At 41.6% G+C, this 17,099-nt stretch overlaps 1 protein-coding gene across 1 annotated transcript in view; it reads left to right on the plus strand.

Moving 5' to 3' along the window:
• adarb2 (adenosine deaminase RNA specific B2 (inactive)) overlaps positions 1 to 15,982 on the plus strand; it is an 837,813-nt gene extending 821,831 nt beyond the window's left edge. The window contains 1 exon segment of the mRNA XM_069914681.1: positions 15,129 to 15,982. Within this exon segment, the coding sequence (XP_069770782.1) occupies positions 15,129 to 15,305 (177 nt within the window). The 3' untranslated portion in view covers positions 15,306 to 15,982.
• The last annotated feature ends 1,117 nt before the right edge of the window (positions 15,983 to 17,099 follow it).

A 17,099-nucleotide genomic window follows, 5' to 3' on the forward strand; every position in this document is an offset into this window, starting at 1 on the left:
GATAAAGGCCAGCATACTAAAAGCCTTCTTCACCACCCTATTCACGTGAGTTTCTACCTTCAGGGAACGATGTACCGTTACTCCTAAATCCTTCTGCTCCTGTATTCATCAATGCTCTCCCATTTACTACGTATGTCCTATTCTGATTCTTCTTACCAGAATGAAGCACCTCACACTTATCAGCATTAAATTCCATCTGCCATTTTTCAGCCCACTTTTCTAAGCAGCCCAAATCCCTCTGCAATCCTTGAAAACCTTCTTCATTATCCACTATTCCACCTATCTTAGTATCGTCTGCATATTTACTAATCCAATTCACCACCCCATCATCTAGATCATTAATGTATATAACGAACAACAATGGGCCCAATACAGATCCTTGAGGCACACCACTGGTCACCGGCCTCCAACCTGACAGACAATTATCCACTACCACTCTCTGGCCTCTCCCTTTCAGCCAATGTTCAATCCATTTGACTATCTCAAAATTTATACCTAAAGACTGCACCTTCCTAACTAACCTTCCATGTGGTACCTTATCGAAGGCCTTACTGAAGTCCATATAGACAACATCCACTGCGCTACCCTCATCCACATTCCTAGTCACCTCTTCAAAAAATTCAATCAGATTGGTCAAACATGACCTTCCTCCCACAAATCCATGTTGAGTGCTCCTGATCAGACCCTGTCTATCCAGATGTTTATAAGTACTATCTCTAAGAATTTTCTCCATTAATTTACCTACCACAGACGTCAAACTTACAGGCCGATAGTTGCCAGGCTTCCTCCTTGAACCCTTTTTAAATAAATAACGGAACCACATGCGCAATGCGCCAATCCTCCGGCACTATCCCCATATCTAATGACATTTGAAAAATTACCGCCAGAGCCTCTGCTATTTCCTCCTTCACTTCTCTCAATGTCCTGGGGAAGATCCCGTCTGGTCCCGGAGACTTATCCACCTTTATATTCTTCAAAAGCCTTAAAACTACACCTTTTGTAATCTCTATATTCCCCATATTTACCCAATTTGCTTTTTTTTTTATCCCACATCTCCCAATATCCTTCTCCTTAGTGAATACCGAAGAAAAGAAACTGTTCAATATCTCCCCCATTTCTCTAGGTTCCACACACAGTTTTCCACTCTGATATGGACATAGGAACATAGAAACATAGGAACATAGGGACATAGGAACATAGAAACATAGGAACATAGGAACATAGGAACATAGAAACATAGGAACATAGGGACATAGGAACATAGAAACATAGGAACATAGAGACATAGGAACATAGGGACATAGGAAGTAGGAACAGGAGTAGGCCAAAAATGGCCCATCGAGCCTGCTCCGCCATTCAATACGATCATGGCTGATCTAATTTATGACCTAACTCCATCTACCTGCCTTCTCCCCATATCCCCTAATTCCTCTATCATGTAAAAATTTATCTAACCGAATTTTAAATATGTTTAATGAAGCAGCCTCAACCACTTCCCTGGTTAGAGAATTCCAAACATTCACTACTCTCTGGGAAAAACTATTTTTCCTCATCTCTATCCTAAATCTACTCCCCCGAATCTTGAGTCTGTGTCCTCTCATTTTAGTTTCCCCAGCCAGCTCAAAAAACCTTCCTACATCTATCCTATCCATACCCTTCATAATCCTATATGTTTCTATAAGATCTCCTCTCATTCTTCTGAACTCAAGCGAATACAATCCTAGACGATTTAATCTTTCATCATAAGTCAACCCCTTCATCCCAGGGATCAGCCTAGTAAACCTCTTCTGGACCGTCTCCAAAGCCAGTATATCATTCCTCAAATATGGAGACCAGAACTGGACACAGTACTCCAGGTGCAGTCTCACCAGTACCTTATACAGTTGCAACATGACCTCCCTACTCCTGAATTCAATTCCTCTAGCGATGAAGGCCAACATTCCATTTGCCTTCTTAATAACCTGCTGCACCTGCAACCTAACTTTTTGCGATTCATGCACAAGCACTCCCAAGTCCCTCTGCACAACAGTATGCTGTAGTTTTTCACCCTTTAAATAATATTCAGCTCTTTTATTTTTCTTGCCAAAGTGGATAACCTCACACTTACTAACTTTGTACTCCATCTGCCAGAATCTTTGCCCACTCATCCAGCTTAACTATATCCCTCTGCAGACTCTCCACATCCTCATTACAATTTGCTCTTCCACTCAATTTGGTGTCATCCACAAACTTGGCTACACCACATTTTGTCCCCTCCTCCATGTCATCAATGTAAATGATGAACAGTTGTGGACCTAACACTGACCCCCGCGGCACCCCACTTACCACTCTCTGCCAACCTGAAAAACTCCCACTTATCCCAACTCTCTGCCTCCTGTCAGACAACCAATTTTCGATCCATGCCAATATACTTCCCCGGACTGCACTTTCCTGTAACTTACTGATAAATCTCTTCTGTGGCACCTTATCAAACGCATTGTGGAAATCCAAATACACAACATCAACCTGTTCTCCTCTATCCACCGCACCCATTATATCCTCAAAGAATCCTAACAAGTTTGTCAAACAAGATCTTCCCTTTCTAAAGTCATACTGCGACTGCCTGATTGAACCCTTACGTTCCAAAAGTTTCACTATTTCATCTTTAATGACAGCTTCAAGCTTTTTATGAAACAAGACCAAAACTGTATACAATACTCCTGATGCAGTCTCACCAAGGCCCAATATAATTGCATTGAGACATCATTACCGTTATATTCCAACGTTCACTTAATAAATGTGAACAGAATCATTTACTGCAAATTGGCTTTCATTGACTTGTGTCCCACTACCCTTGGGTCCATTTGAACATCAATGCAGCCCAAGGGAACTGAATAGGAACATCATTAACAGGAACATAGTGTGGCATGGTCAGGTTAGAGGATGGTATGGTTATTACAGAGCCAGTGTCTCGAATTCAAATCCAGCGGTGTCTGTAAGGAGTTTGTACGTTCTCCATGTGTCTGCATGGGTTTCCTTAATGCTCTGGTTTTCTCCCACTTTTCAAAAATGTATGGGGTTAATTGGTGTATTTGGGGGCGGCATAGGGACATGGGCCAGAAGGGCCTGTTACCATGTTGTACGTATAATTATTTTTTTATTTTAAAAATCATTTGTTGAGCTTAACAAGAAGGAAAGAGCAGGCCTCTGAACAAGTCTATAGTCTGAAGAAAGTAGACTAGGTTTGATGGACAAGTGGCTTCTTTCTGTGGTATTATGTTTCATTATTATGGCTGCGATGCTTCACTACCCTTTCTCTGCCCACTTTGAGAAGAACCAAACAGTGCCTAATAGAATCCATGCAAAGGCTGAGGACCATGTGATCATTGTCTCTGAAGACGATGTCAGAACATCATACAAGAAGGTGAACCCTTGCAAGGCATTAGGCCCTGGTGATATACCTGGTAGGGAACTGAAAATCTGCACCAACCAACTAAATGGAGTGTTTATGGATATTTTAAACCTCGCATTGCTGCAGTCAGAGGTTCCCACCTGCTTCCAAAGGGCATCGATCATCCCGGTGCCCCAGAAGAGCAGAGGGAGCTGCCTCAACAACTTTCGCCCAATAGCATTAACTTTTACTGTGATGAAATGCTTTGAGAGCCTGGTCGTGGACAGAATGAACATATACCTAAGCAAAGATTCGGACCCGCATCAATTTACCTATTATCACAATGGCTCCACAGTAGATGCAATATCGCTGGCTCTCCACTCAGCTCAGGATCACCTCAAAAACAGCAATTCATACATATGGCTGCTCTTCAGAGACTACAGCTCAACCTTCAATACCATTTTTCCCTCAGTGCTGGTCAAGAAGCTACAATTTGATACATATATGATGTGATTATCGGTAATCAATTTTATATATAAAAAAAATCCCCCAACCACCCAACTAATGCCCTCCCACCCCCCCCTTCCCCAACTACAAAGAGAGAAAAAGGATATTATTATCTAATACAAACAATTTTAAAACTTTAAAGCTTCTTGGCTGGAGGAGCAGCAAGAGCGGACCGAGACTCCACATTTTAACATTAATAATTTTCAAATATTGGCTCCAAACTTTAGCAAAGAAAAAATATCTCTCGAATTATATATAATCTTTTCTAAAGGAATACAGGCTTTAATTTCATTATGCCATCTTTTCATCCCTAAATTCATGTCTGATTTCCATGTAATAGCTAAACGCTTTTTAGAAACCGCCAATAATAAGCGCAAAAATTCAATTTGATACATATGCAATTTCTATCTTAAAGCTATTGATTGAATATCTCCTAGTAAAAACAACATTGGGTCAAATTCTGATTTTTTTTTAATTCAATTGCAGCTCCTGTAGATACTTTCAGTTCTAATTTGGCAAAAAAAAAACAATAACTTCACAAACAAAAGCACTTTAAAGTGAATTTCCATCAAGATATTTATTTTTGTCACTGGATTGCAGGCGCATTGATTACGATTTAGCTCTATCTTCTCTTTGCTATCCTTCCTTTTTTGCTAACTGTACAGGGGTATGATTTGTAAGCCATGAAGGTTTATTACAGTGACTGTTAATGAAGGTGTCCTTCCTCTACACAGAAAGTATGTTGGTAAGCATCTTTAACTGAAGCAAAATGAATATACATACCACAAATTATGTTAATTCCTTTAAAAATTTAATTCTGATTTAAATTCAAGATGGGAAAAGAATTAGATTTTAAATATCTTTGAATGGTATTGGTTTCATTAATGACATGGTGAGGGACCACATAAGCCATTTAACGTGGGTCAGAGATCTTATACCAACCACCATGTTAACTAATATCTGCACTGAGGAATTTTAGATGTGAAGGACTTGCCACTGAAAATATTAATTACCCTGCAGATGTCAGTTCCTCAGCATATAAGCCCATAGCAGGTGAGGATATCTCCCTTCACAGGCATTAGGGAAATTGGCTGACATTATAAGAGGCGCTCTGTGTTTTACAGATTCCCTGTGGTTCAGGAGACATATGTAAATATCATCACTAGTTAGTAACAATTCATTGGCAATGATTAATGAGTTACTGAGGTTCCTTCCTCTTCTCATTTTGGATTCATTACCTTTTTCCATCTGTTGGTTGTTTTAGGGAATAATAATTTAAAGCCACATAAATTTGTTTGGAATATTTTATAGACTAAACACTAAAAATCTGATCAGTTTACTTATCTTTATGATAATTAAATTGCATAATGAGTAACGTGACGTGTGATAAGTAACATTGATGTGCAGATTTGTATCAACAGCAAATTTGAATATATTTCACGATCACCTCACCTAAATCATTGAAGTGGATTGTGATCAGCTGGGACCTTAGTTCTTATCTCAGTGACATCCCAAAATCGTTTTCCAATGCAAATAGGACCCATTAACATCAGACTCCACTTTCTGCCGTTTAACCAATATATTTCCACAAATTCATGTACTTTAAGGTCTGAGAGTCCAAATGTGATAAAGGACTCAATTCATCCTCGACTATCCGGCTAGTTAGGACCTTAACAAAAATTCCAACAGATATATAAAACATACTTTATCATTTATAAATCCATGTTGACCATATCCAATACTAGTATTACAGTCATTCCTAGTATAGTACCATATTCTAGTATTATAATCAATCCTAGAATTACACACAAAGTGATAATACACCCACACCAAGAATTAGACCCACCACAAGTATTATATCCACCACGAATACTATGCCCATTCCTAGTATTCTTCTTTGGCTTGGCTTCGCGGACGAAGATTTATGGAGGGGGTAAATGTCCACGTCAGCTGCAGGCTCGTTTGTGGCTGACAAGTCCGATGCGGGACAGGCAGACACGGTTGCAGCGGATGCAGGGGAAAATTGGTGGGTTGGGGTTGGGTGTTGGGTTATTCCTCCTTTGCCTTTTGTCAGTGAGGTGGGCTCTGCGGTCTTCTTCAAAGGAGGTTGCTGCCCGCCAAACTGTGAGGTGCCAAGATGCACGGTTTGAGGCGAGATCAGCCCACTGGCGGTAGTCAATGGGGCAGGCACCAAGAGATTTCTTTAGGCAGTCCTTGTACCTTTCCTTTGGTGCACCTCTGTCACGGTGGCCAGTGGAGAGCTCGCCATATAATACGATCTTGGGAAGGCGATGGTCCTCCATTCTGGAGACGTGACCCACCCAGCTCAGATGGATCTTCAGCAGCGTGAACTCGATGCTGTCGACCTCTGCCATCTCGAGTACTTCGACATTAGGGATGAAAGCGCTCCAATGAATGTTGAGGATGGAGCGGAGTCAACGCTGGTGGAAGCGTTCTAGGAGCCATAGTATTACACCCACTCCTAGTATTACACCCACTCCAAGAATTACACCCACTCCTAGTATTACACCCACTCCAAGTATTACACCCACTCCAAGTATTACTCCCACTCCAAGTATTACACCGACTCCAAGTATTATACCCACTCCTAATATTACACCCACTCCAAGAATTACACCCACTCCTAGTATTACACCCACTCCAAGTATTTCACCCACTCCAAGTATTACACCCACTCCAAGTATTACACCCACTCCAAGTATTACACCCACTCCTAGTATTACATCCACACCTAGTATTACACCCAGTCCAAGTATTACACCCACTCCTAGAATTACACCCACTCCAAGCATTACACCCACTCCTAGTATTACAACCACTCCTAGAATTCCACACAATCCAAGTATTACATCCACTCCATATTACACCCATTCCAAGTATTTCACCCGCTCCTAGTATTACACCCGCTCCAAGTATTACACCCACTCCTAGTATTACAGCCACACCTAGTATTACAACCATTCCTAGTATTACATCCACACCTAGTATTACACCCACTCCTAGTATTACACCAACTCGTAGTATTACACACACTCCTAGTATTACACACACTTCTAGTATTACACCCACACCTAGTATTACACCCACTCCTAGTATTACACCCACTCCTAGTATTATACCCTCCCCTAATATTATACCCACTCCTAGTATTTCACCCACTCCTAGTATTACACCCACTCCTAATATTACACCCACTCCTAGTATTACACCCACTCCAAGAATTACACCCACTCCAAGTATTACACCCACACGTAATATTATAACCATTCCTCATATTATAACCACTCCTAGTATTACACCCACTCCTAGTATTACACCCTCTCCTCATATTACAACCACTCCTAGTATTACAACCACTCCTAGTATTACACCCACTCCTAGTATTACACCCTCTCCTCATATTACAACCACTCCTAGTATTACACCCACTCCTAGTATTACACCCACTCCTAGTATTACACCCACTCCATTACACCCACTCCAAGTATTACACCCACTCCTATTATTACCGCACCTAGTATTACACCCACTCCTAATATTACACCTACTTCTAGCATTACACCCACCTAGTATTACACCCACTTGTAGTATTACACCCACTCCTAATATTACAACCACCTCTAGTATTACACCCACTCCTAGTATTACACCCACTCCAAGAATTACACCCACTCCAAGTATTACACCCACACCTAATATTATAACCACTCCTCATATTATAACCACTCCCAGTATTACACCCACTCCTAGTATTACACACTCTCCTCATATTACAACCACTCCTAGTATTACAACCACTCCTAGTATTACACCCACTCCTAGTATTAAACCCACTCCTAGTATTACACCCACTCCTAGTATTATACCCATCCCTAATATTATACCCACTCCTAGTATTACACCCACTCCGTATATTATACCCACTCCTTATAATATACACACTCCTAGTATTACACCCACTCCAAGAAATCCACACCCACTCCTAATATTATAACCACTCCTCATATTATAACCACTCCTAGTATTATACGCACTCCTAGTATTACACCCACTCCTAGTGTTACACCCACTCCTAGTATTACACCCACTCCAAGTATTACACCCACTCCAAGTATTACACCCACTCCTATTATTACCGCTCCTAGTATTACACCCACTTCTAGTATTACACCCACTCTAAGTATTACACCCACTCCTAGTATTACACCCACTCCTAAGATTACACACACTCCTAGTATTACACCCACTCCTAGTATTACACCCACTCCTAATATTACACCCACTCCTAGTATTACACCCACTCCAAGTATTAAAGCCAGTCCAAGTATTACACCCACTCCTAGTATAACACCCACTCCTAGTATTACACCCACTCCTAGTATTACACGCACTCGTAGTATTACACCCACTCCAAGTATTACACGCACTCCAAGTATTACACCCACTCCTAGTATTAAACCCACTCCAAGTATTACACCCACTCCTAGTATTACATCCTCTCCTCATATTACAACCACTCCTAGTATTACAACCACTCCTAGTATTACACCCACTCCTAGTATTACACCCTCTCCTCATATTACAACCACTCCTAGTATTACACCCACTCCTAGTATTACACCCACTCCTAGTATTACACCCACTTCTAGTATTACACCCACTCCATTACACCCACTCCAAGTATTACACCCACTCCTATTATTACCACTCCTAGTATTACACCCACTCCTAGTATTATACCCATCCCTAATATTATACCCACTCCTAGTAATTCACCCACTCCTAGTATTACACCCACTCCTAGTATTACACCCACTCCAAGAATTACACCCACTCCTAGTATTACACCCACACCTAGTATTATACCCATCCCTAATATTAAACCCACTCCTAGTATTACACCCATTCCAAGAAATCCACACCCACTCCTAATATTATAACCACTCCTCATATTATAACCACTCCTAGTGTTACACCCACTCCTAGTATTACACCCACTCCAAGTATTACACCCACTCCTAGTATTACACTCACTCCTAATATTACACCCACTTCTAGTATTACACCCACTCTAAGTATTACACCCACTCCTAGTATTATACCCATCCCTAATATTATACCCACTCCTAGTATTACACCCACTCCTAGTATTATACCCACTCTAAGTATTACACCCACTCCTAGTATTATACCCATCCCTAATATTATACCCACTCCTAATATTACACCCACTTCTAGTATTACACCCACTCTAAGTATTACACCCACTCCTAGTATTATACCCATCCCTAATATTATACCCACTCCTAGTATTACACCCACTCCTAGTATTACACCCACTCCAAGAAATCCACACCCACTCCTAATATTATAACCACTCCTCATATTATAACCAATCCTAGAATTACACCCACTCCTAGTATTACACCCTCTCCTCATATTACAACCACTCCTAGTATTACACCCACTCCTAGTATTACACCCACTCCTAGTATTTCACCCACTCCTAATATTATACCCACTCCTAGTATTACATCCACTCCTAGTATTACACCCACTCCTAGTATTACACCCACTCCTAATATTATACCCACTCCTAGTATTTCTCCCACTCCTAGTTTTACACCCACTCCGTATATTATAACCACTCCTTATATTATACCCACTCCTAGTATTACACCCACTCCAAGAAATCCACACCCACTCCTAATATTATAACCACTCCTAGTATTGCACCCACTCCTAGTATTACACCCTCTCCTCATATTACAACCACTCCTAGTATTACACACATTCCTAGTATTACACCCACTCCTAATGTTACACCCACTCCTAGTATTACACCCACTCCAAGTATTACAACCACTCCTATTATTACCGCTCCTAGTATTACACCCACTCCTAATATTACACCCACTTCTAGTATTACACCCACTCTAAGTATTACACCCACTCCTAGTATTATACCCACTCCCAGTATTACACCCACTCCTAGTATTACACCCACTCTTAGTTTTACACCCATTCCAAGTTTTAAACCCTGTCCAAATATTACACCCACTTCTAGTATTACACCCACTCCTAGTATTATACCCACTCCTAGTATTACACCCACTCCTAGTATTACACCCACTCCTAGTATTACAACCACTCCAAGTATTACACTAACTCCTAGTATTACACCAACTCCTAGTATTACACCAACTCCTAGTATTACACTCACTCCTAGTATTACACTCACTCCTAGTATTACTCCCACTACTAGAAATACTCCCACTTCTAATATTATAACCACACTTAATATCATACCCACCCCTAGTATTACACCCACTCCTAGTATTACACCCACTCCTAGTATTACACCCAATCCAAGTATTACACCAACTCCTAGTATTACACTCACTCCTAGTATTACACCCACTCCTAGTATTACACCCACACCTAATATTAAACCCACTCATAGTATTACACGCACTCCTAGTATTACACCCACTCCTAGTATTACACCCACTCCTAGTATTACACGCACTCCAAGTATTACACCCACTCCTAGTATTACACCAACTCCTAGTATTACACCTACTCCTAGTATTACACCCACTCCTAGTATTACACCAACTCCTAGTATTACACCTACTCCTAGTATTACACCCACTCCTAGTGTTACACCCACTCCTAGTATTACACCCATTCCTAGTATTACACCTACTCCTAGTATTACACCCACTCCTAGTATTACACGCACTCCAAGTATTACACCCACTCCTAGTATTACACCAACTCCTAGTATTACACCCACTCCTAGTATTACACCAACTCCTAGTATTACACCCACTCCTAGTATTACACCAACTCCTAGTATTACACCTACTCCTAGTATTACACCTACTCCTAGTGTTACACCCACTCCTAGTATTACACCCATTCCTAGTATTACACCTACTCCTAGTATTACAACCACTCCAAGTATTACACCAACTCCTAGTATTACACCAACTCCTAGTATTACACTCACTCTTATTATTACACCCACTCCTAGTATTACACCCACTCCTAGTATTACACCAACTCCTAGTATTACACCTACTCCTAGTATTACACCCACTCCTAGTATTACACCAACTCCTAGTATTACACCTACTCCTAGTATTACACCCACTCCTAGTGTTACACCCACTCCTAGTATTACACCCATTCCTAGTATTACACCTACTCCTAGTATTACACCCACTCCTAGTATTACAACCACTCCAAGTATTACACCAACTCCTAGTATTACACCAACTCCTAGTATTACACCTACTCCTAGAATTACACCCACTCCTAGTGTTACACCCACTCCTAGTATTACACCCATTGCTAGTATTACACCTACTCCTAGTATTACACCCACTCCTAGTATTACAACCACTCCAAGTATTACACCAACTCCTAGTATTACACCAACTCCTAGTATTACACCAACTCCTAGTATTACACTCACTCCTATTTTTACACCCACTCCTAGTATTACACCCACTCCTAGTATTACACCAACTCGTAGTATTACACCTACTCCTAGTATTACACCCACTCCTAGTATTACACCAACTCCTAGTATTACACCCACTCCTAGTGTTACACCCACTCCTAGTATTACACCCACTCCTAGTATTACAACCACTCCAAGTATTACACCAACTCCTAGTATTACACCAACTCCTAGTATTACACCTACTCCTAGAATTACACCCACTCCTAGTGTTACACCCACTCCTAGTATTACACCCATTCCTAGTATTACACCTACTCCTAGTATTACACCCACTCCTAGTATTACAACCACTCCAAGTATTACATCAACTCCTAGTATTACACCAACTCCTAGTATTACACTCACTCCTATTATTACACCCACTCCTAGTATTACACCTACTCCTAATATTATTACTGCTTCTAGTTTTATAACAACTCAAAATTTATACCCACCCCTAGTATTACACCCACTCCTAGTATTACACCCTCTCCTAGTATTATACCCATTGCTAGTATTATACCCTCCCCTAATATTACACCCACTCCTCATATTACAACCACTCCTAATATTTCACCCACTCCTAGTATTAGTTCAAACTTAATATGAAACTGTGAACAATCATGAATTACTAAATCAACTGATATTTCATCATTAAATAATACTAGGTTTAAAAGTGTTATTTGTTGGTTTTTCCACAGACCATCAATTATACACACTATAGTTCATCCTTCTCAATCTTATTGCTATTGTTTATTCAGTTAATATGTAGTTTGCCCTTATTATATACGCTCTGAATTTTCTGACTCATACTTTCTACAACTCGGAGCTTCTTTTCTCCTCCCAGCAATGATTTCTGCCTCTTGTTCTTTCTTGGTGCTAGAAAACCTGATTCTACTTGAATTTCTGAATTAGAGTCTTCTCCTATCTGATCTTAGTGCCATTCTTTAGTTTGAGTTATCTGGAACTCTTGTGGTCTCAAACTAACTCCACCATCCCCATGGGGCATGCTCACATCCATAAAGGCTGAAATAAACTTCTTAGTCCTTATCCTGGTCTCACTCGAAGTCAGTCCCAACTCTTATTACTGTAATTAATCCAAGGGGTGTGATGGCTTCTGTTAGGTCTGCTTTGTTCATGAATGAGTGAGACTAACACCAGACTGAGTCGAAATCAGGGTTCTTTGTTCTTTATTACCGGATTGTAACACTTGCAACTAACCATGTTAGTCGGAGAATGCATTCTGCCGTTATCAGCAAAATGGTGATTTTTTATACCCTTGGATATGTGCTTAGAACATCATCATATCATTACTTGTCCAATGACTAAAACTGTTGCTATCCTTTCCCTGCTAGCTTCCTGCCTCTCAATCCATCAATGTCTCTCTTATCTTGTAAGTACAAGGATGCATTCACATCTTGTTACAGCCCTGCACAGGGTAACTCCTTACACATTCCCATCTCATGATGTTTTACCTTACACTTCCTGGAAAAATCTATCCAAGAAATTTATCCCCTCCTTGACACATGGAGACCAGCTGAAGATACTTGACATGCAAACATGATTATCGCAGCATTTTCCATCATCTTACCCTGACTACAGATTCAACACATCAGAAGCCCCACCAGGCTGAAATTAAAGTAATTCTATTTCTAATTCAGTCAACATATTTAATTTTGTCATCATTGCCCTATAGCCCACTGAGCAATGGACACTGGGCTAAAAACACTGGGCTAAAAACACTGGGCTAAAAACACGCTGCGCTTTGTACTGGGCCACAGAGTTATTTTTCCAAGGGCAATTAATTTTGAATAACTTGACTTTAATTAACCAGTTCAAACTAGTTACCAATTGCCTGGTTGTCCACGCAATAAATAAGGACTAGGCTTTGTTTCATGCCTTCACACCTATTCGCCAGACAAAATCTTAACTTGCATTATAAAATATTCTTAGCATCTTTCTCACAAGCTGCTCACTAGTCCAACTTCCAGCTTGTGCGTTGTGTTAAATTTTTCTCGACTGTTCTACCAGCTGAGAGACTCACCATTCCCTCTCCTGACTGATGTTGTTCTGTCATCTTTAGCTAACCACCTCCCCACCCCCACACTCACCTCCCCAGCATCAACCACAAGTTAACGGAGAAATATTATCTAGGCATTTAAGAGATCCTGAATTAATGCAGGTCCATTGGCAACAGAGCATGGGATTGTTATGCATTTATTGTCATTTGATTGCACAAGTTCTCTGGTCCTCAGGGCAAAACCCACAGACACACAACTAGACATAACACACATACAGACAAACAATACATATACAGGACAAATAAAAATAAATATGGGAGTCTCAGGTTCTTTAGGAGGAGGTCCTAAACACCACCGGCATTGTCTGTGGTAAAATAATCTGGATCTACCATTGCCTACCATCCCATTAACTGGGGAGATTGTAAATCGACAGTCCAGGATGTGAACAGGAATTGAGTCTGACCACTTTTAGGGGGCCACAGTAAACACACATTCTTCTTCTTTCTTTGGCTTGGCTTCGCGGACGAAGATTTATGGAGGGGGTAAAAATCCACGTCAGCTGCAGGCTCGATTGTGGCTGACAAGTCCGATGCGGGACAGGCAGACACGGTTGCAGCGGTTGCAGGGGAAAATTGGTTGGTTGGGGTTGGGTGTTGGGTTTTTCCTCCTTTGTCTTTTGTCAGTGAGGTGGGCTCTGCGGTCTTCTTCAAAGGAGGTTGCTGCCCGCCGAACTGTGAGGCGCCAAGATGCACGGTTTGAGGTGATATCAGCCCACTGGCGGTGGTCAATGTGGCAGGCACCAAGAGATTTCTTTAGGCAGTCCTTGTACCTCTTCTTTGGTGCACCTCTGTCACGGTGGCCAGTGGAGAGCTCGCCATATAACACGATCTTTGGAAGGTGATGGTCCTCCATTCTGGAGACGTGACCCACCCAGCGCAGCTGGATCTTCAGCAGCGTGGACTTCCACACATGCAGAAGTAAATTAATAGTCACTAGCTGACCCCACATCCCTGCAGCATTCCCCTCCAATTGGTTCATTCCCGACTCTTTAAATACCTAAGGTTTCAAATGTTAATTTTTGAACATTCGAGGGAGAAGGAGCATTTTTACTTTGGATGTACTTCAACTCAAGTTCACCCACAGCCCATATGAAGTACAAGGGAAGGGGGTGGTTGGGGGGGTGGGTGAGAAGCCCTCTCCTGTTCTTATTTTATTTTAGACATACAACACAGTAGCAGACCCTTTCAGCCGACGCGCCTGTGCCACCCAATTACACTCAACTGGCCTACAATCCCTAGTACATTTTTGAATGCTGGGAGGAAGACAGGGCACCCAATTGGAACCCACACAGGCATAGGGAGAGCATGCAAACTCCTTACAGACAGCATGGGATTTAAGCCCCGATCCCAGTTGCAGGCGCTGTAACTGCTACACTAACCAGGCCACCCTTTCATTGTGTTCTCCCTTAATTAGAAGGATGGATGGAGCACTAGTTTTAGTATCTACCTGCCACTGAAACTTTCCAGGATACCAGGAGCCTCACTGTTACTTTGATTTTCCAATCTTTGCAATGGGATGCAACAAAGTGAGTGAGGAATGAAACTTACTCCTAAAAAGGTAATGTGGAAATGACACAGAGTCTCCTGTGAGTGGTGGGTCATTCACTTTGGGGTTTTTTTTTCCCTCTCCCCTGCAGCTGAGTACACGAGCTTCAAGCCTTCGGGAAACGCCATCCATGTACTGCGAAGCCAAACTGACAGCGGAGAACTACCAGGCAGCCAAGCAGCAGCTGTTCAAGGCATTGCAGGAGTCTGACTTGGGCACATGGGTGAAGAAGCCTGCGGAACAAGATCAGTTTTTGCCCGCTGCGTAGGGACATCCGCTCAGACTTCGGTAAAGGAAAAGAAAAATAAAAGCTAACCTCAAAGTTTCTCCATTTCTTTAGAAGACAGCTCCCATGTCATTGCCTCATCTCACCCATCACAGCAGAAGAGGTTTCTAGCCACGCAAAGGCCAGTAGCTCCTCACCTGATGGAATTCTCCAGTTCTTAAGCTGTCGCTGAAAGTCATTCGCTCATAAGCTGTTGGCCCAACGAAAGGCGTGACAAGCAGATTGAAGGCAAAAATGAATTGTCAAATCAATCCTTCATCTGTTTTTCTGCTAAAGTGCTTCTTTCCACTGGCCCGTTTGCATTTTGTGGTGACCGTTGAATACAATTTTATAATCAATTTCTTATTAATCTGATATTTATAACCAGGCTTCCTGGGGCATCAGCATTGAGATTTGTTCCCATTACTCTCCATGCTTTGAATAGTTGGAAATTATTATTAATTAAACCTTGATTTGAAGCAAATGGAGGCCAAGCCAAGCAGAAATTCCCCCAGCAACTATCTGGATCGGTGCAGGTTGCTACTGAGGGAAATACTTCTCATCTATTCGAGACATGGGTGCACTAAAACCAAATATGAAGTTCATTGAAGCAACAATAATCCTTTGAGTGGGACAACGGAGGCTTTGTGTTGGATCAGATGTGAAACAATGACTAAAGAGATTGATGTTTGTAGAGAGCATGGTTTGAGAATTGCACTGATATAATTTGTGCTTGCAAATTGAATAATTGATTGAGTGTTTTAACAGCAACCAGGCTAAGGCTATTGAACCAGCTTTGAGTCGATGAAGCCACTACAAGAAGAAGAGAAATTCAACATACAGCTGTGTATCTAAGAAGTGAGCAGTGGCTGTTACTATTAGCAGAAAGGGAGGGCGTGATGTCTGCATGCAATACACATTCTCAGACCAACTTGTAAAGAGCAAGCGGCCCTCCCAACTCAGAGTGGTGGAACTGCTTTACTATGCAAATCAGGTCCTATGGTCGGTGGAGAACGTCTGTATTCCAGTATTGACCTGGCAGCAGTCCAAGCAAGGTTGACTGATAACTGTCTTGACACTAGGTGACACAGTTAGTACAAGGGTTTGCGCAGGGTAATCTAGGGTGGCCATTCCAAAGGAGGACAGGCCTGGATTTAAATCCACCACTGTCTGTAAGGAATTTGTACGTTCTCCCTGTGACCTCATGAGTTTCCACCAGGTGCTCCAGTTTCATCCTGACCTCCAAACTGTACAGGCTTTGTAGGTCAAATTGGGTGAACTTGGGCGGAAGGGCCTTCTACCATGTTGTGTCGTTAATTTTTTAAATTGCAAAACAACATTTCCGAGCATTAAAAGTCACATTTTTTGGAACAAAATGGAACGGGGAATGACTGCCGAGGGCTACCAGTCTGGTTTTGAAACAACCCCCCCCCCCCATTTCAAGCCAGCAACAACCTACCCCAAGTCCAGTACAATGAATTCACCCAAAAAAAGGATGCGTTTGATATCATTTTGTTGCAGTTGATGTACTTTGTCGATATTTTTCAAAGGGGCCATGATGAAATGCGTCATAACAGACCTAAAGAATGTCAAAGTATCTAGAATCAAGATATGTGTTTTATTATCAAGGCCAACGAGAACGCAAGCAGACCATATAATAGATAGAATGGAGAGGAGCGGCAGAGAAAATTGACCAAAAGTCCATGTACCCATTGAGAGTAGATGGTCAGACTGGGTCTCTTCTCAAGAAGAGGGGGGTGACATAACAGATGAGAGCTTTTAAAAGAGTGTAAAGAT

The sequence above is a fragment of the Narcine bancroftii genome, chromosome 1 (assembly GCF_036971445.1).
Source record: "Narcine bancroftii isolate sNarBan1 chromosome 1, sNarBan1.hap1, whole genome shotgun sequence".
In the NCBI taxonomy this organism is placed as follows: domain Eukaryota; kingdom Metazoa; phylum Chordata; class Chondrichthyes; order Torpediniformes; family Narcinidae; genus Narcine; species Narcine bancroftii.